This window comes from Opisthorchis viverrini (genome assembly GCF_000715545.1).
Source record: "Opisthorchis viverrini unplaced genomic scaffold opera_v5_497, whole genome shotgun sequence".
Lineage (NCBI taxonomy): Eukaryota > Metazoa > Platyhelminthes > Trematoda > Opisthorchiida > Opisthorchiidae > Opisthorchis > Opisthorchis viverrini.
The window spans coordinates 90,310-112,202 of NW_008752160.1; the positions used below are offsets into that span (position 1 = coordinate 90,310).

The 21,893-nt window shown below is 44.8% G+C and overlaps 2 protein-coding genes across 2 annotated transcripts in view; one reads left to right on the forward strand and one right to left on the reverse strand.

Moving 5' to 3' along the window:
• Nucleotides 1-9,768, forward strand: part of T265_11446 (hypothetical protein) — a gene marked incomplete at both ends in the record, with an annotated part of 16,890 nt that extends 7,122 nt beyond the window's left edge. The window contains 3 exons of the mRNA XM_009178102.1: nucleotides 90-198; nucleotides 3,099-3,301; nucleotides 9,530-9,768. Of these exons, the coding sequence (XP_009176366.1) occupies nucleotides 90-198; nucleotides 3,099-3,301; nucleotides 9,530-9,768 (551 nt within the window). The remainder of the gene's footprint in view (nucleotides 1-89; nucleotides 199-3,098; nucleotides 3,302-9,529) is intronic.
• A 1,333-nt stretch (nucleotides 9,769-11,101) lies between these two features.
• On the reverse strand, nucleotides 11,102-11,395 carry T265_11447 (hypothetical protein; the record flags this gene model as incomplete). The annotated part of the gene is made up of 1 exon (XM_009178103.1): nucleotides 11,102-11,395. One exon carries the CDS (start codon nucleotides 11,393-11,395, stop codon nucleotides 11,102-11,104), a length of 294 nt encoding a protein of 97 aa, XP_009176367.1.
• Nucleotides 11,396-21,893: the final 10,498 nt, after the last annotated feature.

A 21,893-nucleotide genomic window follows, 5' to 3' on the forward strand; every position in this document is an offset into this window, starting at 1 on the left:
TATATATATACGAACATTCGCTCGCATTTCTCTGCTACTGAATATTCAGCATGTTTATGTTTACCCTGCTTTTGAAAATTTTGTCTTAGGTGCTGGTGATGGAATGGTAACAGCGAAAATGGCACCTTATTTTGAGCAGGTTTACGTAACCGAATTGTCTCATACGATGCAATGGAGGCTTTCCGAACGTGGTTTCACGTAAGTGTTCATAAATGGTCCTTGGAATATTTGGCTTGAACTATTTCCTCAGCTACTTCAAACACATTAGCACTGATAAGGGCGCTTGGTACACACTTCCTAATCATGGCTGAAAATTCGCAGTTTATATTCACACAGCTTCGCAAGTAATCTCCTAACCGTCCAAATTTCCTGGCTTCTTCCTATTCACGTGTCTCACCTAAACTTTATTGTGCTAGACCATTCTTTTTGTTTTAATGTCACTGACTGATGATGCGGTTACGAACTGATCCTCGGGTGCTTGCGGTGAGTTTTCACCCAAAATACCAAGATCAACGCGTTTATACTGATTGTAAGATTACGGGTTTTCTACTTTCTTGGTGTTTGCAAAAACCCTCGAATAAGGTTTTTTTCTTGCTTTTAAAGTGTGTAAGTGGGAGGAGGGGGTAGGGGAAAGGATGGACTTACAAGCAATGGTATTCTAAGAAATACTTGCTTGCATCTGTTCCTAGCGATATTCGCGCGCGGTGTACTGGCTTATTCAAGCCGTCCCTCACGCCAGCGTCGATGGTCGGATTGCACGACACCCGGTATTTCAGGATATGATTAACTTTTGTACTATTGTGTACTATCTGATGGAGAGACCTCTCAGTTTTTTTAGGGCGAATCCTTAGCCGCATTCCGGCTGTCGTCGCTCGTAACCAACCTAATAGACCCTTCCGTAGGGCTGTTTGATCTGCCATCTACGGTACCTACCTAGTGACTTCAGAAGACTGCTGTGATTTCGGATTGGTTCCGACTGTTCCTCTGCATTTTTTGACAGACTCATCGACCTCTGGCTATCGCACTATGCTTTGATTCCCAAAGGGCTTTACCCACATTGTTCATGTACGGGACTCTTACCCAAACGAATTATGATAGCTCAAGGACGACAAGGCGTCTCGTTTTCGCTAGCCCACTGTTACCCCTACGAGTCCGGGTTTTTTACTCTCACTGCTATTACGACGCGTCAGCCACTCTCAGGATCCTCAGCACTGGTTTTCCACCATATCTGAAACTAGTGGGTCGACGTTCACTCCACATTCCTGGAGCATAAGCTTCCTTTTTATGTCAAAATCAGGAACCTGACTTCCCGTCTTTACTTTTTACTCCTAATTTAAACTGTTTATGGAACTGTTCGATGTCACTTATTTTTTACGACAGCTCTATAACACCCATCCCGAAACCAACACGTTTTCCTTCTAGTGACAGTTCAGCTCCATTTTTAGAGGTTAGTGCTGAGTAATCATAGTCTACTTGTCATCTAGTCCTGTGGGCTCTTTCCCGTATTGTTGTGTCTTGTTCCGATTGTAATAACCTGACCCAATCAATATCGATGTGCCTTCCACACACTTAGAAATAAGTCAATATTATGGTATTACTATCAACGTATTCAAAAATTGGATGGTGTGCATTGACAGATCTCCAACCATTCTGTAACTCCGAATGACCAATGACGGTCTGTGGATGATGATGCAACCTTCGTGGGACCTTCGAAATCGGTCCTGTAGAATTCCATTCAACATAGATACATCGACCTATACCCTAGTTTGTTTGCGAAGCTGTTTCCAGCATCATTTTACAGACATACACTTTCAGTTTCTTGAACTCCTTACACTCTTTCGCTAATTGAACGAATTTGGCCGCCACGTGAAAGTTGGTTGCAAATGAACCCTTGTGGACTAGAAGAAGACGTCACGCTGAAGGTGCAATGCACTACTCATAAGGTTGCTGGAAATTGTTCGACAGCCCACGACGGGTTTCTCCCTTTTTGGGCTCACTAGGTAGGCGCAGTCCCCGAGTTTCCATCAACCTTGTGTTCTACTTGAAACTAAATTGCACGGAATAAGCGAAGTACACTCATTTGCAAACAAATTTAGTTGTGCGAGAGACTCGCCTGGAACCCAGTTGAATCTCTCGTTTGTGATGTTTCCAGGCCGCCTCATGTTTCAGTAGCTACGATATTCGAGATATCGTGATACATGTATAGACGTAATGCACTACTCAGTGGCCTGGAAACACCACAAACGAGAGATTCAGCTGCTTTCCAGGTAAGTCTCTCGCAAAACCAAATTTGTTTGCAAATGCGTGTATTTTGCTAAAGACGTCACACTGTTTGTTCGCGTTACACCCCCCACATTATGTAGAGATCTATCACTGCACTGTCATACATGATGCTGTGCACATATAGTGGATTTATTGGTCTTTTTGATGGGTGTAAACCCTTCCGTTCGTAGTGAAATTGCGCTGCTATCAAAATATGCCTTACTGTTCTTGATGCGATGCAACATTAATTTTTCAGTGTTGATTGCGTAGCTTGTTTGTACAGAACAAATCCTGATAAGCCGTTTGCCAACTGTGTACCATTAAATGGGAACCAACGAACAACAGATCACCGAAATTGCTCTGCGTTAGTATCATGGTTATAAGAATGAATGAGGTGTTGAAAAATGTGCTGAGTCTCTTAGCTGCACAAATATATGTAAAAGTTATCCTTAATTGTGGACTAAAACAAACGCCTCCAAGCCGGTAAATAACTGAGGGATTTTTAAGTGCATTCAATAGACTACAGATCTTCAAGCCTGGGTGTATCTGACTGACTGTCAACCTCATATCTACAAAAGTGGGTATCTGTCCGCCTAACACTCGCTGTATATAGTAGTCCTCTAAGACGAACCACCAAACAAAAAGGGTAAATTTGGTCCTCGGCAAGAGTAGTCTCTTTTCGAAGGGATCGAAATTGAAGTCATACCTGATGGAGAGTTGTGTATTCTAAGGGGCTGAGGGATCAGGTGGGAATTTTGACACCCACTGACTAAGGCGATCGAGTCTGTATGCTTAAAAAGTATACTAAATACTATCTCCGTTCCACTCGCCTTCAGTGTTATTGATGCCGATGCTTGGTCTAAAGTTTCCGAAGATCCAGAATCCGGATCGGGTTGCTATGATGTCGTGAGCTGCTTAAACGTGCTGGATCGTTGTGATGCGCCTATCACTATGCTCGAACAGATCAGCCGTGTGCTCAAACCTGACACGGGTCGCTTGGTACTCGGCATCGTTCTACCGCTGAAGCAATACGTTGAGAGTAAGCGTTACTATCAATACACTCAAGTGAAAGTAATCCAGCAACTCCTTCAATACGCCCTGAATCGCACTGAAAAGGCCATGTTCTTTTTTCCTGCATTTCGCTGTTTCAGTGGATTAGCGTACTTTCCATCAAAAGTCACGTGATTCCTTTGGTTTGTTTGATTTAACGCACGTCGAATTCGTTGAGAATATGACTGAATTTCCATAATAATCTAGATGATTCTCTGGATGACAAGGCTTACGAGAATTTCCGCAAGCTTGTGACAGACGTGCTCAGCTAACGTGTGATCAGTTTAACCAGACTGATCTTATGGGCACTTTTGATGACAACCAGTTACCGCTTTGTGCTGCACAACAGTGATGATACTCGTCACGAGTTTATCCAATTAGTTTTATCCAGATCAATGCAGTTGTTTTTCTCTGGAGGCATAACTTTAGTTCACCTGTCGTAGGTCTGTCGTATTTACAGAGTCTCTTTGCTTCTCTTAATTCGATTTTCAAACTTCATAAGCAAATTTTAGTCCATCTGTCGTCCCATTGGTTCCGCACACATGTATTCTACATATTTTATGGTTGTTTACTTTTATTTAAGTTTATTTGGTTATTATTAAGTTCATTTAAGTTCCGTTTATCCGAAAGAATTTCCGCGTCCCGGTATCCCCCATGGTAGGTATTTCGGACCATAACTGCATCACTGTTTGCAAGTCCAGACAGTATAACCTTTGATCACTGACGCTGGTGTGAAATGTAGCCTTCCCGTACTGAAGTCTATGTGGTACTCTAGTCCAGTACGACACCAACTGGTAATGATCGGTCTGAGAAGCACATCGTTCCATCCACTGCTTTTCTTCTCAGTATTACTGGTGAATAGAAGAAGGCCTTCGCTGCGGAGTTGTTCATTAGAAAACACCACCTGAACGGTGAAAGAATATTGGACAGGGAAGCATAGCTCTTATATGCATCTTGTTTATAAAAACTGAATATCCATCTTCTTCTCGAAAGCGTCTTCCTGAACTTTTCTGGATATTCACTGACCATTGCTCAAATGTAAACGAATGCTACGGAGCAATTCCACGAATTCCGTAAAAATCTCACTTTTCAATAGACGCGAAGCGGATTTACGGGAAAACATGCTACTCGCGTGCCTCCTCAGAAGTATCCACACGCAGTACCTGAGTAAGACGACACACACCAGTTGTTATACTCACAGAAAACAAGAGTGATACTTTCCATATTTATACTTGGGTGGATGGCCGTCTTGTGCTTCTTTACGACTGGCATTCAGTTTTGCTATAATACCGGCCACTTTAATCCCTTTGTTTTATGTCCTTATCTACGATCACACGAGAGCCTGGTGTCTACCTTTTGGTTGTTATGTACAGTCTGGCCTTTGTATCCCACTTTCTCATCTATTTTTTGTTTCGTCTTTCAGCACTGAGTTGGTGTAAGTGTCATGTTTCGTGCTTGCTTCAAATTCCCCCGGACCCTCATTTTCCCTTTTCTCTTGTTAATTTGTACCATGGCCACCATGTTTCTGCTTGCTCTGGCAAGATCGGTTTGTGCAGTCAGGTGCTTTTTCTTACTTCTATGATGTCGTTCTCCGTTAGTGTCTAGGTTGTACCATGGGGTTCAACAGAGAGAAGTGTTTTTTGTTATTGCCTTTGTGCGTTATCATCCAAATCGTTCGAATTGCTTTACCAATACTAAACACTTGTGTAGTCCACCACTTTTTTCGGACTCCAACAATCTTTGGGATTGTGTCGTTCTTGTCATTTGCTACCATAAGTAGCTGATTGATGTAAGCAAGATCGATGCTTGGCAATGCAGTCACGCTAACTACCCTAAGCTTCGGTTTGTAAGGTAATATCCGCAGCCTTCCACCTATTCCCTCTTGATTATTCTCGTTAGTTAATATCAAAGGAGGAAATAGAGAATGTCGTCCCCGTCAAAGTTGCCCAAAAGTGCATATCTTCGGTGCTGTCTGCCATGCGATTGCTTTGCCACTACTCCGCCAGCGCATTTTGGATGCATTGGAATCATCTTGTCTGAACAGACAAGCATGTTAAGACCGGAGCAATGGATGAGACTAGGTTTTTTCGTATTCCTAAACAGTGTCGCGTAAGTCACTGGGTGATTTTGATACTCTGGGAACTGGCGCATCGGATAATTTTCAAGTGCATAGTATAACTTAAGCTGAATAATCCTGGTAGCTTAGTAGGCGGATTGTCATGAGCCCCCTTCATTCCCAACCTTAGCTGTTCATTACCCGTGCGCAATAGGTTCATACAAATTCGGCGGTTGTAAGTCTAATTGAAGAAAACTTTAGGCCCCCAGAACAAGAGGCAGAAAGCAAGGTGCCTTAACTTTTCCCAGCTGAGATACGCGAATCCGGGCTTTTTCAGGTCAAGGTAGCATCGGGATATTAGCTTCTATGTTCTTCACTGGTTTCCTATCCCCCTGGTCTGATAAAACACAAGACACAGCATGTACTTGATAGTTTGGTCAAGAAGTGATGGGATGGCGGTTGTGCACCACGTTTCACAGGGTTCCCAGTCACACAAAGATGACCATGAGTATCCAAACTAGGTTGTCCGTATACCACAGTGCTAGAGCAGGACTGTATCATATAACGGTTTGTATTCTAATGGACATTGTTATAACAAGGTTTATAGTGCAAGAGGCGGATCGTGGCTAAGCACGTACGTCGATGTTGTTCAGCCATCCTCATCTTGTGCGACTACCTTATACTGGATGTGTTTGTGTGTGTGTCGTCATCAGCTGCAACCTTTTTAACCGTGAAGTATGGGAGTTCCAGTCGCCGATGATAACGTATTCCCCATCTTGGGTACCATCAACTTCGTAAGGGCATTTAAAAGGCAGCTAATCCAAGCAGAAGTATTGACGTTACCTGTGCTCAACGTCTGCCAGCACAAGTTGTCACTGGCATAACGGTCAGCGTTAATTTTCTATGCCATAGATAGCAAGAATTACAAACCGGCGTTCTTTTGGAAGCCACTTGGTGAGATAAGATGGCGGTCATTTGTGCAGAGAATTCGAACTGTTCTGCAAAATGTGAAACAGATAGGGCTACCCACAAATACTCTGATCCCAAGCATCTGATCTGAGACACTTGCTAATTTCTCAGCAAATTTATGGGCGGAGTGAAGGAGCCGATCATCAACCACACAACACGTGTTGAACCCTAGCGCTTCGCTTTTGTACGGTTATGATTGCTTTGTTAATAAACAATGCCATGCGTTGTAATGAAGAACAAAATGAGAATGGCAGCGCGCCTAATACTGGCCTCGTGCACACACTTCAAGATGTCCACACACATCGGACCATCTTAGCAAGGCCGGTAGCTACTGCAATCGATTGACATCGATAATGTTCATCTTCATTGATTGTAAAAACCGCGTGCTTGCTGCACAGTAGGTATAGCCAGTGCAACCTCTGGAGTGTGATCAGTTCATCAATCGTGGACGGGTTACTTCTACCGAAAACCATTCGACGTACTTCAGCATTACTGATCCGGTGTTCCCACCTGACTTGGGAAATACTCCGAAAAAATCGATGATCAAACCTCGAAAGTTTTTTTAAGGTCTTCAGCATGCAGCATCTGGGTTTCTGACCCGTAAAGTAATATGTAGCGCACCGCAACATTGCGAACTCGACCCTTGCCGAATAAGCTGGTGTCGTGTTTGTGCCCACAGGTGAAACAGGTTAGCGAAGGTTGTTCTGACCCTCCCAATCCAAATGGAAATATAATCTTCCGCGAGACTACCGGGACTTACACAGCTACCAAGGTAAACAAATTTGTCTACTACCTCAATCAACCCATCCGCAAGTGTGTGGTTAGGGTTTAAGCCCACCCAGTTTTTCAGCGACACTTTACACTGCAGATGTGGATTCCATGCCAAACCGAGAGGCAGAATTATTTAGACTATTTAACATTGTCTGCATTACAGAAGTATCAGATCCAAGAAGAGCTTTATCGTCTGCGTATTCGATATCTGTCGGGGAACGCCCTGGGAGCATTTCGATCCTGCAGATAATACAGGCTGGTGGTGAGTGCTCCATAATCATATCAATGATGAAGCTGAGCAGTAAATGTGAAAATACAGCCTTGCCTGACACCATCTGATGTGCGTAACTTAGACGAGGGCTTTCCGTGGACCTTCAAGCGTACAGAACCCCAAGGAGGGTCAGTAATTTATGGGAGACGCCTTTGCTCCATAGGTACTACCATAGTGTCTGACGGTCCACAGAGTCAAGAGAAGTTTCCGAGTCAAGGGAAGTCACCATTGTTGGTTACTGGAAGCAGCGTCACTGTTCCGGAGTCTGTCGGACGATTAAAATGTGATCTGTACAGGATCTTGCGGGACGGAATACAACTTCGTTTCCACGGATCTGCCTCTGCCTGTGTTCAGTCAACCTTTCAAGGATAAGACCAGTGAGTAACTTCGATACCTTAACTACTGGACTGACGCCGCGGTATTTTTCGCATAGCTTTCGCTTATATTTTTTAAGATAAGGATGTTCCCCATTCTACAGACACGTTCTGTTCACTCCATATCTCATCAGTGAGTTTTGTTGCATGGGTCACCAGGGTTTCTCTGCTGCCGTTGAGTGGGGGCTGGACACTGACCGTCCCATCCTACTGCCTTCTCACGGTCCAGTCCTAATATTCCGTTTTTCACTTCTTCTGGCGGGAAGTTCACATTCCATTCGCCCGCATACACTGTTTCCAGAGGCTGTGTTGCAGTAGACCAGCTGAACCGTTCTTCGAGATGTTCGACTCATCTTTCCACTTCGCGTTTCTGCGAGTAAATTAATGGGCCACCTTTTTCATTTATCGTTTCACTGACCATTGCTTTTTATGGCAAGTTGGTCGTATCAATCAGTATAGGGCACGACTGTTTATTGTAACAAAAACGTCTTCCATCTCTGAGGCTTTCGGTGTTTACCAAAGCTCTCAGTCTTTCCTTAGCCTCTTCATTTTTGTGGCCTTTTAGAGATTTGCGTGTCTTGTCATACTGGCTGGCTGTTGCTATAGGTTTCCTGACATCAGTCAGTTCCTGCGATTTCGGCGACTTCTACTGGTCATTCGATCGCCTCGGAGATTGTCGGGTTCCAACAGACAGGTCTGAACGCCGCCTTTCACATTTTGCCATGCTTTATCCACGTGCTCACTACCAGTGCAGTGTTGGCTTGCTGTAGAGCATAGTTGAGCTGGCTCGGATTAATACTACTGAGCCATGGTATTTCATCAGTAATGGTGTATTGATACGCTTCTTGCTGAGTTGCGGGGGGGGGGGGAAGGGAAGTGAACCATCAGGCGATCTGGTACCATAGCGTGGTCATAATCAATTCGTTTGTCCAGGGAGGAACGGCACTCGTGAATTGTGGCTCTGTACCGGTGAAAGATCGCCACCTGAGCCCACTGAGCCCACGATTAGTTTGCTTTTTACTTTTCATCAGCCAACCTCCGGTGAGAACTGGAGACGAGTCGCATCGATACGCTTCTGTGAAGTCATGGTCTGTCCCCTTAGTTATTCTCAATCTAAATGACAATTCTGATCACCATGTATACCACAATTCCATACTCAGGACCCTTGTGGCCGATCGGTATGCACTTAAAAGTGGCAGAGATGGTTTTTAACTGTACGCTTCTCCGGTGTTCCATGATAGTCGTTGATGAGGACTGATCCGATTGCATTGGAGTTTCGTATATAGCTATCTTGTATGAACCACGTCGGAATATGTTTTTGTTGTTTCTGATGGATGATATGTTTTTTTTGTTGGAGTAACATACTTGTAACTATGGGTACATAAAGGATGGGAAAAATAAAAGCAATTCATTTTCTCTGGAAGACCGTCAACGGTTCCAGATGGACAGTTTGGATATATCCTGTACTAGCTTCCCGTTCGGGCACCCACGTCGAATTTCAGATGAGTGTTGGACATTCTGCTGACTCATAATATCATCCTTCGAATGGGTGCTTAACTTTACGTAAAAATGGATGTTAAACTGCCGTAAACGCGGTGTCGGTTTGTGATATTTAGGAATATGGATGTCTATGGATATAGCAAGCTTTGTTTAATTGATTAGATTTGATTTTATAGTACAATCTGCAGTATATTTGGATGTATGTGCTAGCATGTGTGCCCAGATGTCCTGTTTCTCATACCATTCTTCTTAATTTAGTGTATTCTTTTTTTTCAGTCACCGGGGACAAATGCCCCTCTGAGGTGCTCGAAGTATCCGATAGCCACATCTGGGAAGTTCAGTTGAACAGTCTTGTGAGCAGAGTGCTGAAGCCAGCTAAATTCGAGGTTCTCCGATGGACACGAGTGCCGTATTTGTGTGAAGGCGATTTCACCCAATCCTTCTACTACCTCAATGAGGCTATATTGGTCCTACGTTATCGAGGTGGCTCGCGTCGGGAATCCCAAACAAGCTGACATTGTTGATTCTGCGTTTCCTCCGGGTTTGGTGGCACTGCGCAACTACTTTATTTTCATTATTCATAGTTCAAGATGTCTTCCGACTTTCCCGATGCCGTTTCTGTGCATTGCTGAAACACTGGTGTTTGGTGACGCGTCACATTGGTGAATTACATACTCGATCATCACCTAGCGGAATGATACATGGTATACCCTGTGATACGGAATCGAATCTTTTCAATACCTTATATACATAATCTCGTCATAATATACCGTTACCATGACATTCCGTTCAGTTTACTAGTCCTCACTGACTCCTAAATCGCTCAGATGAATAGATAGTATAGTTGTGCTGCTGATATTTAGATCTAACTCAGATGACTGGTGTCCCGAAATGTGTTGCCCCTCTGTAGCTATCGAAACAAATTAATACCACGATTGAAGTACAGTGCCCGAGTTAAGGAAACATGGATACAAACAACGGGAATGGTACGTGAATTTCCTATTAGGATGGTTGAAATGTCGTCACCCGGCTTCTTGCACATACTTCAGTATGGAATTTTAAGCGAGGCTTATTATACTGAATGGAATCTCTGTTTAGTCATCGCTAAAATAAACAAGTTGATCCGGAACGTTCATTTGTGTGACACTTGGTTTATTTCGTTAATAGCAACTCGGAGTCTCACTCCTTTTTCCCACCTAACTATTGGTCGTCCGGAAAAACCTGTACAGCCATCACTATATTTTCTAATAGAATTTCAGGGCTGACAAGTTTCACCAGCATCACATCAAATCCTGGGGTTTAGTTGTCTGACAACACAGGATCTTAATCAATGAATGATTCAGACTTGAGACACTTGCTGAGTTTTGACATTAAGGTGTGCCAAAACTGGACGGTCTCCGAATAAGTCATGGAGAAATTTCGGCTTGGGTAAGAAGTAAGAAGCGAGAAGCGGTATATCGCCGCAAACTGCGCTGCTGATGAACGAAAGAGCAAATAATGGAGAGGCAAGCGTCTCTTCTGAAAGAGCTTGTATGGTCGCCGAAAGGGATCATCTCGCCTCCATGTTTGTGATCTCAGTGGAGGCTAAACTAAGGTTACCAATATCTCTACACTCTATTACAGTCGAAGAAATTTCAGCTTCATTTCGTATGGCAAGTGAAACTAATAATCGATAGCAGTTAGAAGAAAACACAATAGTAGAGACTACGTTGCAGTATCTTCGAATGAATCCATGCATTCACTTGCGACCTGAGTGCCTATGAAACGCAAGTATGTAATCGTTTTTACTCCATGATCCATTGCCATAGGTACGATTGCCTAGTTGGCTTTGTTGTGACTCAGGAACTCCTAGAAATAAGCGACGACCGAATAAGATATGTCGGCCAACGGGTCAAAGCGCCGAACACCTACGCATATTTGGACAACCACAGTTGGTCTGCGAAGGGCAAAGTGCACGGACTGAACTTCGATGTGGATCCCATCAAAAAGGATCGGTGGACTATCAGGGCGAGCCCTTTGCAATCCAATATTCGACTTGAACAAGATGCCATAACATTCAACACCTTCGCCAGTTGCTTTGTCATTGGGATGGCGGCGTAATCCATATATTCCACGAGGTTTCACCATAATGCCACACTTCATTGTGACACCGCACTAATGCTGTGTTTGTGTCGTTAGCACATCGTCAGGTGGTAATAAAAAGCTTGGCGGTATTTCAATAAGCATTTATTCATTGATACTGTCATTCGTAGGTAGATTGTGTCAGGCTGACACCGGCTACAGAATGGTGCCGAATCGCGTCCTTTAGCATCTGGAAATCTGAGTACGATTGTAAACTACGCGGACCATCAGTCTAAGGTTCATCTTTACGAATAACTCAATCTTGGAGGACACAGATGTATCTTATCATAAAACTCCAAACGCATGCGTAGACAGCTACCCGTTTCAGTTGGCCTGATCTGCGAAGTTTTTGCGTCGGTGTTCATCTCTACCTGTGTAAGGAGGAAAGTTATTCGCCGCGAAGTCGTTTATTGGGAAACATCAGCTAAACGGTTACAAACCATTGGACAGGAAAGTAAATATCACATATTCACCTTATTTTCAAAAACTGAACCTCCTCACGCGTCTTCTTAAACTTTTCTGAATATTCATTGACTATCACGCAATTGTAAACGGGCGCTGCAAAGCGGTTCCACAGGTTCCATATAAAACCTCACCTTCCGTTAGATGCGAGGCAGAGTTACGAGAAAACCACGTGCTACTCGTATGCCTCATCAGTAGCGTCCATCGTTACGCCAGTAGTATTCGATCTCTGAGGGATCTTGTTTTCCGTCACTCGATCTGTCTATTTGATACGAGGGATTTCGTAAATATTGCAAATGCATTCAGAGACCCGAACATATAATCTACGGTGTCCAGTTTTCGGTGGTGCATATTACCTATGCGCCACTGATTATTGTTCCGACGCCTTTCTCAGGGCGGCCGATTAGCCTGTTGGCATCCACAGGTCTTGCGCTGAGTTTACTGTCAATCGCCAGCTCTGCGGACAGTGTGATATCCAGGAGCCCGTACGAGACGCCGTCTCACAACGATTAAACTCAATGCTTGATGAGTTTATACTGAACTCCAGGTACATTCTGATTGAATACTGGTAGTTTAGAAAATTCAGTTAAGAGCGATATGCCGCTGAACCGTAGACATTTGCTTTTAACAATAATGATAGAGATTTTGGAACTGTAGGGTACATTCATAGCAGGCTCGTTTCAGAAAGCGAAAACGACGCTCAGTCATCTGTGAGTAACACGTGTGTACACTGAAAACGCATCGACGCTTTGGTCGAAAAACGGATGGGGTTGAATAAGCGATCATCCGGCTGATATTGATATATCCTAAATTCATGGAACAAGGACACAGTCTTACGTCAACCCGATGTGGAGTTCAAACGGAGTGGTAGTGGCTGCGCACCCGATCTTCAGCCTAGTTTTGACAGGGTTGACGCTTTTATTCAATCAATAAAGCTGTCACACGACGATCAATAGTGCTTCTTTGCCTAATTAGGAGACTGTTAAGTAACCGGCATCCTTCACAACATTCCTGTTGCAGTAAATATACTAGTTATACCCTGTCCACTCTGAAATCCGCACTACTCTTGAGAAATGCTTCCCTGCAAGAATTACGCGGCTAGCCGATTGATAAATAGCCGAACCAAGTCATCGTTCTTTTCGAAAAGTAGGCTTTGTCGAAGTTGGCGCCTCCCATTTCCCTCGTGCAAAGTTATTGTCGTCATATCCTACGAACCGTAAAGAATATCTCTTACCCGCTAACATGTACACAGTCGTTAGAAAAGTCGGACCTCCAGTTTGAACGGCTCCAACAGCAATTCTACCTTGCTCTCTGCTCTGCCGTCTTACAACTGCTCCATGGTCCTTCGCAGTTCCGCTCCCGTGGGTAGATAGGCCAATTGTACCTCATCGTAAATTGGGGTTGTTAGATCAACCGGCTGAAATCACTACCGATACACCGAACAGTGCTCCAAAGTAGTGATTCCAAACACCGCTTGTCACGTTGGTCAGGTTGTTTTGTACCTACCGGAGATATTTTATATCCACCCCATCGCCTGTTCTCAGTCCGGTTAGGATTTCTTGCGGTAGCGGAAACCATGGTACGCTATGGGGATATTGGTTGTGTTTTGTCAGCTATCAATTTGTGATGAAGATGACTGATTCTCCATCCATTATTCTCTTGTTTTAATATTCCAAGTGCTCTATACACATCGACTTGAATACATGGTGCTATCCTTTACGCAGTGTTGAAATCTGAATTGCTAGTTCGTTGTTTATGCTGATACACGTTCCTAACTCGATTGTTTCACAATCTCTTGATCTCCACAGACGTTGCAAAAACTTGATGTTGCTTCCTGTTTAATTTAACGCTTTTGTGTTTCCCAGATTTTTAATAACCCTTTAAGTTCAGGGTCATTCTTTACATCAAAATAGATGCTGAAGGTTCATTCTGGTTGAACTCGTATTTTCTGCTCTCTTGTTTTGGTCTGACGGTATTCGCAACAGCCGCGATGTTTGTATTCGAGTCCACTTGCTTCAGAATGTACTCGGAAATTTGTTGTTCACCTGTCTGTCCTTGATCGCCTCTTAAAATTTTGATACACTTATGACTTCTCAGTCTTATGTTCCGGATTGAGGTAGTTAATAAGTGCGTCGCATACTTTACCATCTACCGGGGTTGTAATTTACTGCAATCGGTTTGCCGACTAAGCGGTCGTGTCCACAAGCTGAACGAGTTTACTTTTTAAGACGTACAGCAGAACAAGAAACGGCGGGACTAACCTATACTACCACTAAATAAGCACCTGCCGCGGTGTTTGCTCGTGGGACCGAACGAGTGCTCCAGACCGGATGTACGCTGGAGTGGGTCCAGTTGTGAATAATGTTCGGATTCCGTGTTTATTACCCTTGAAACGAGTGGCTACGGAGGAAAACAAACACTTTTAAACTGAGGCAGCAGAACTGTGGTATTTATTGACTTGGGAGCAATGCAAACAGTGAGTAGCTTCTTTATTTAGTGTTATGGAAACCGCTTATCGAGTAGTTCTGAAGGAGAAAAAACAAGTGGTGGTGTACAGCAACAGCTAGTATATGTATTAAATCTAACTTGACACCTTGGTAATTCCCCCATTTACTTGATTACTGAGACCGTGTACTTTTGATCTCCGCTTTACCGTCTCATTCTTCCCCACCATTCGCCTTACAATTACCAGCCCAGTTGACATCATCAGTGCCTTGTACTGGAGCGCAGTGAAGCGTGACGATGGGTCGGTGGTTGCGCGTCACGTGGTGTTGCATGTGCTAGCACACTTCTGCTATGCGAGAATGATGGTGACGCTTTATTTCCCAACATATGGGGAGCTTCCACTGGGTGCTAGGTTGTACTGAGTCCTACTGTATCTATGTGACTTTGAGCCTGGCCTCCGGTGCCCCCGTACCCTGGTCGGAGCCAGCATGACTTATGTTTTTGACCGCCTGGGTTCAAGTTTGTGAACTCCATTAATCTGACTATAAGGAATTTTTTTAGATTCTTGGTTCGTTAATCCTATATTGAGCTCTCGTTGGGTATCCAGTTTGGATTATTTGTCCTTTTCAGGTGGTTTTGTGTGAATTGCATCTAGTTCAGTTGTCTTGGAGCAACATGCTTACGTCTATTATTCTGGCTGTGATTTCAGATATATTCTTGATGCAGGGTAGAAATACCCGTCTGATAGCCTGTCAATAATAATGCTTTTCCCAACTAGTGCATGACAGACCTTCAGGCATGATCATAACGTTACAATCAGAATAAGAGCATGACCAGTGGGGTTTGTGGGTGCTAGTAACTTCGTGGAATAGGGACAGTGACACAAAGAGTTGGCATTGCCCTAAGTAGACTTTGTCATGCCTGAGGCGACATGGGTGGGGAACCGAAATTGCAGGGGCTCATACTTCTTCTGGGGACATATCAGATGAGGCAGAACATACTCGTTAATATTTGACATTGGTGGGCAAAACAACATGAGGAGTCATAACAAGAGGCTTCCGGCCTGGTGCACGATAAAAAATTCAAACTGCAGAAAATATGGAACCAGAATAACGGATTCGGAAGGCAGCAAAACCCTCACGATCTGACCGTCCAATTAGAACTAAAGCCTAAAACCGTCGCTGCGGCTTCGTGGTTTTGGGCTGTTGGACGACAAAACGTAAGTGGGGATGGTTAAGTGGGGGAATATATTGCACAGACAGATGGTAGAGGGGAACTCAGAATTGTAATGTGCAGCGAAACTGGAGAGACTAGTTTTGCTGCTGGAGCGGTGTCGGATATAGAGGTTCCTTGGGAGAATGAGTTCACGCAAACGCACAAGAAGGAACGCGAACTGCAGGGAAAATGACTGACCTGGTGAGAAGTACAAAGTAAAAAAGCTCACGCGCTGGGCACTCCAGTTGCAAGAGTTCGACTTCACAATCCAGCACGTGTCAGGGAAGGATAACCACTTGGCTGATTGGCTGTCAAGGCCAGAGGCTGAAGATGAGGTCCCAAGGATCATGATTGGGGCCAAAAGCCTCGTCGTCGAACTGGATCGCGGAAGGTTGGTGCAACTCCAACGGCAGGATCCTGTGTTACGGAAAGTTGTAGCCGCCTTGTTAGATGGAAGCAGCATTGAGCACGGAGAGGGAGACAAGGGACTGGAAACGTTCCAGAGCCAGTTTGATCAGCTGAGGCTGAATGGACCTGGCACAACTTCCTGAAACGCTACTGATTCGGATGTTGTGCTGCCCGTGATACCCCGCGTCCTGAGATGGAGGCTTGTCGTCAGATGCCATGCGATGGCACATATAGGGTGCACCAAGACGTCGGCAGAGAGCCTTCTGGCCCGGGCTGGGAAGTGAGGTGATGGATTATGTGGTGTCCTGTAAGCGGAGCCAAATAATGAAAGGGGATACGATAAGGGCAACCCATCCCATGAAACATTCCTGTCTCAGGAATCGGCGAGTTGTGGTCAGTTGACGTCATGGGCCCTTTCTGGTGACAACCAGCGGGAATCAACACATCGTGATAATGACAGACCGCCTGTCGCGGTGGATGGAGGCGGCAGCGGTGCTCAATCAACGGGCGAAGACGATCAACAGAATTGTAATGCACCACCTCGTGGCCAGGTATATGGTGCCAAAAATGCACCTAATCGATCAGGAACATTGCTTCGAGAGCGAAGAGTCTTGGAATTGTTTCCAGAATCTAAGCATCACACGGCTAAGGACTGCAAAATACCACCCGCCTGAAATGATTAGAAGGCATCAAATAGGAGAACGTCCAAAAAAATTGGAAAAGCTGAGCGTTTTCCACAATAAGGGTGGTGACAACAAGTGATTAGTGAGATAGGCCCTCTGGTGCTAGTAGCTACAACTGGGAACAAACTCTTCACCTGGCCTCAGCCGACTCCGGGACCCGTTTATTCTCAACCGTTGAGCCCTTTATTTTGGATATAAACATTCTCACTGATTTTCCTTCTACGCCCCTTGCCCGGAAAACAGAAATGTGCTTTCAAATATATGCGTCTACGTCGCAGAAACAAGCCATCCGCGTTCTTCTCGAGGGTCATGAACGGGGAACCCACTGACCCAGCAATGGTACATGAAGTCTACAGAAAACACTATACAGGTCTTTATTCAGCCCCAGAGTCCTCATCATATCCAATCTCGTCATGGCGTAACTACGGACGGCCTCAAACTAACTTAGTCTTCACGGTGGAGAACATTCGTCAACGCTTGCACAACATCAACCTTTTCTGCGCGTTGGGGCCCGACAAAATTCGTACAAGGATCCTGAAAGAAAGCATTTCTACCCCGTCGTTCGTCAGTCGCTCAACGAAGGTGACCTTCCCTATGTTTGAAAGGGAGTGATTTCCACGCCAATTCACAAAACTGGTGACCGACTATCGCCCGGCAGCTACAGGCATATTAACCTCACTAGCGTGTCGTGCAAGGTGATGGAACGCATTCTGAAGCGAACCATCATAAACCTCTTATTGCCACAAATTCGAGTTTAACGGGATTCAAGGGGGAATTCTACTCTGGATTAAGGCATTCCTCTCAGACGGGGTGTTCCGAAAAGGAAGTTTTGACTTACTCTTTTCCAGCTTCGGCCTCCGATGGAGCCCCCTCAAGGCCCCGTTTTGGGAGTGGCAACGACCTTCCAGATGTTTTTGCAAGGTCGTGTCTATTTTTTCGGGCGACTTGAAATCCTGGAGTTTCAATACAAATGCCCTCCAAATGGATGTAGACGCTGCAAAGCATTGGCCGTTGGACCTCTGAATGATGAAAAGCGCGTCCATATATCATTTGGAGGAGACTTAGCGAATATCTCTGTAACGCATGGTGAGAAAGGACCAGAAGACATCACGAGAATAGATGCCCAAAAGGATTTGTCTATCTGGTCCTCTTCAAACATGCCCTCCTCATTGCATTGTGAGAAGTCGGCCCAAACGTCATTCGTTCTACGTATGATTCAGCGCACCTTCTTCCTGCATCATTCGCATGGACTTTGAAATACCCCATGGGGCCCATGTCAGACAGCTCCTTGAATATGCCAACCAAGTTGTCTACACAGGACGCACGAAAGACGTATGACTCATTACGCGTGTCTAGCAAACCGCTACGAAACTGGTTGTCGGCCTCAAATCGGTGCACTACGAAACGCGCCTCGCAATGGTTGACTATTTTCTCTTGGAGTATCGCTGTTTCCAAGGTGATTTGATTCTTACCTACCCCCTGTCCGAACTAGGCTTGGCCAACGGTTTGGCCAACGGCTTTTCCACCGCTGTCCCAGCAAACAAAAGGCGGGATCATGGTAAGAAGATTCTCCAGCTTGGAGTGCCGCTTTCATTTCGGGTGATGGCTGCGTGGAATGACCTTCCTCGACGGTTACCAAGCTCCTTCTAGAGTCTTACAACGTTTTTTCTACGTTAGCGGATTGCCTAGGCAGGCCCTCTAAAAATCCTGCTGACCACGGAATTACACATCCTAGCCAAGAAACCTCAAACGTTACGTCCTTCACGATGTTGTACAGAAACGGATGTATGTCAGTGCAGTGATGGCAGGACACTGCCACACCCGGTTTGGTTGCATGCCCGCGCCCACTCGTGCTCTTATTTACAACTGCGAACAAACTCTTCACCTTGCTCAAGTTGACTCCGGGACCCGTTTATTCTCAACCGCTGAACCTTCCGTTTCGGATATAAACATCTCATGAACTTTCATTCTTTTATCTTCACAAAGTCAGTCATCATTGAATTACGATTATCATCTTGTGCGTCAGCACCAAAGTCTGTCCCTCAATGAACTTTCGCAGAGGAGGTACCCATTTCCACAGCAACTGTATATGGGTTAGGCGAATAGATGGACCAGATGGGGACAGGCTTATCCAAGGCCAGAGATAATTTACCTTCGGTTGGAGGGCCATGTGACTGCTTAAAAGAACGAGCAGCTGTGACTTTGTTATGCGTGTCTGAAATGTGTACGTTATTGAGGTTTCACCGGGTGCCGAAGTTCGGAAAAGGACCTTTTATAAACACAAGCAGTGCCCAAGAACGTGTCCGTAGTTGACTGTGGCGCCACTGTGATTGATTCTGATGAGACTGATAGTTATCATAACTTGGACAAAACCTTTGTTTCCACCAAGCCACGTAGAATATGCACAGAAAAGTAAAAGTAAAGTTAGGTCAAAGTGCTCCCAAGGAGCGGAGCAGACACCAAGTAGCCTAGGATTCGGTAGACCTTGCGTGTAGCTTTGTCCATGGGTGAGCGTCCATTATGGTCACCACATTCAACAAATAGAAACAGTTTTCTGATGGTGGTTTTATAACTCTCACTCGTGTATATGGCAGCATGACGGCGCTTAAAATTATGAGTATAAAGAGCCGTCTATGGCCGTTTTATTAGGCTATCTTGCGCAGTTAAGCTCACACCCATCAGCGTACATGGATAGGCTTTTAGCAGTTTCGATAGGTAGCCATGTTAGGTGACAGAGCATGAGGTTATCACAATAAACGACAATGATTTGGGTGTATACATTAAGGGAAATTTACTTGAATAGTCGCGAATTAAGGCACCTATAGGCTATAGTTCTATAGTGTATGTGGGCTGTGATGAAATTTGGCTTGACCAGCCGCCAGACAATGAAATCTAAACCCAAACCGGGGCTAAGGACTGCAACGTAGGATTCTCAGGAATGCGTACGTTCTTGGCCAGCTCATGCAAGGGCACACCTCAGGAAAAGGGACATTCGGAACCACTTTTATAAAAATTCATGAGGCTGATGCAGTGTTGGTCTCAATGAAACGGACGAGAAGTCGAACTTGTCAGCAGCTGACAAAAAGTGTTGGGCATCTTCTGGAACTTAGGTCCAAATAACTCTTCAAAATGATCAGTGCGGGTTACTCACTCGCACTTAGTTCGTAGCAGAAATAATGCAGACCATAAAGTTGTCAAGTGAGCACACGATTCTAGTACTCGCCCGAAAAAAACAAGAATTCACCATGAGACAAGCCGGCGGCTTTTGCCTTCAGAGGCAGAAGCAGGGCCCCATGCGTGGCCTAATAACGGCACATTAACCTCACACGGAAAATTATGAGGGATCGCATTCAGCACCAACAGACTCAGCGCATCCATACTTCGCAAGGCGGAACTAAGGACGGCCTCTCAGGAGTGTGATCTTCACGGAGGAGGATTTTGGTAATTTCTTGAACGGGGTGAACGCTTTTTGCACAGGGGGCATATAGTGTATATCGTAGGATACTGATTGGAACACCACTCACCGAAGCAAAGTATTCCTTCCTTGTATAGATGTGGTAGGCCATTCATCAGGTTCCTGAAAGTGTTTTCAAGAGTCCTCAGTCACCTTTTGAGCAGTCTAACAAGTTTATATAATGTGTCGCAATATCTCAAATATTGTATCAATTAAAACATCTGGCGGACTGGTGAAGCGCATTCAGTCACTTATCAACCTCTAAACCAGTATTTCAGCTAAGTTCTAGGCAAGTCTCCCGTTGAAGCCACGTTGGTATAGTTGCGTAGGTTGATTTTTAGCTTGTGTTTTGTAAATCGCTCGCTGAAGCCAACCTTCCTTCTGCTTGGATGGAGGCAATAATCGCACAAATCTACAAACATGGTCACCGCTTATCGCTCAGCAGCCGTGGGCCTTTTCATATCACAACCATGTTTGTAGGATAGTGGAATGCAATTTGAAGTCGGTCAGTATAAATCACATTATTGTTGAAACCCTGATACCTCGGGGTAACAAAGATCCCTCCCAAACCTCTACTTCTTGGCGGACTTAGACTTACTGATAGGGAGCTTAAGACAAGCTAGGGAGAAATTATCGCCTGAAGTCTCTAAACAAGCGGAATCATAAAATGCAAACGTTTTGCAGCATTGATCACTGGACTGATAACATTTCTCAACGAGGTCCATATATCAGAACCAGAAGAAACCACGGGGCCAGGCGCAAAGAAGAATATAAGGGGCTGGATTTTCCAAAGCATATCTGTCTAAATCCGGCACGAAGAAGCAGCCTGAGAGGCGTCCTCCATTCTTAAGATGATTTGGTAAACCTTTCACCACACTGCTCCATGGAATTCTAGATGGCTTATAAAGCCTAGGTCTGACTTCCTTGGATGACAATCAACTTATCTACTCAGGACGGAATGAGTACGTAACCAAGATTAAGCTTGTCTATCGAGCCTCTTCAAAGACGATTCACGGCTTTATATCGGCTGGGTATGAAACCTAAGTCGAGATGCATGAACTCTGTCTTAAAGTGTCAGCGATTTTGAAGATCCGATAATTACCGAGTGGTTGTTCAAAAAGTGATGAGGTGTGACCGGCGGGTTCTTCACCGCTGACTTCACTAGTACACGGGAAATATATGGTAAGCAGAATTCAAAGCTTAAATTATGCATTTTAAAAAAGAATCATTTTTCACATTTTGGAAATTTGGTGTCCTGAATAACCTTCCTCTGACGGTTATTCACCTTACACTTTAACCCAGTGGAAAGCATTTTTGATGCTTTTTTGTGTGAGTTCTTGTGCTGTCGAACTTCTCAGTTGGCCCTGAGAACTCAAAGAGCGGTTCTAAGCCCANAACTCAAAGACTTTTCTAAGCTCCTTTTTCGCCTGTGCCTTTCAGCTGACCGGAAGCAGCTGAACGAAGAGGGCGCACGTGACCCAGTAAGCCAGGAAGCATACTGCCTCGCGCTGAGAACGTAAAGAGCAGTAATACAACTTTTCACTTGTGCCTCTCAGGTGAACGGCCAACGCTGAACGATAAGGACAAAACCGATCCGGGAAATTTGGGCAAATGCCTCGATCCTTGTGCCTCTCGAACGGCCAACGCTGAACGATAAGGACAAAACCGATCCGGGAAATTTGGGCAAATGCCTCGATCCTCTGTATCATCGCGCGCGCGGTTCGAAATCGGTTTCGTTTTTCCCTCGTGCAAATTCGTGAAAATTTTTTTCGTTGTTCAATCTATTCACAGAGTACACACGAGTAATTGTTGAATTTTATTACTCTAACAAAACATTTGAGTGATAACCCTT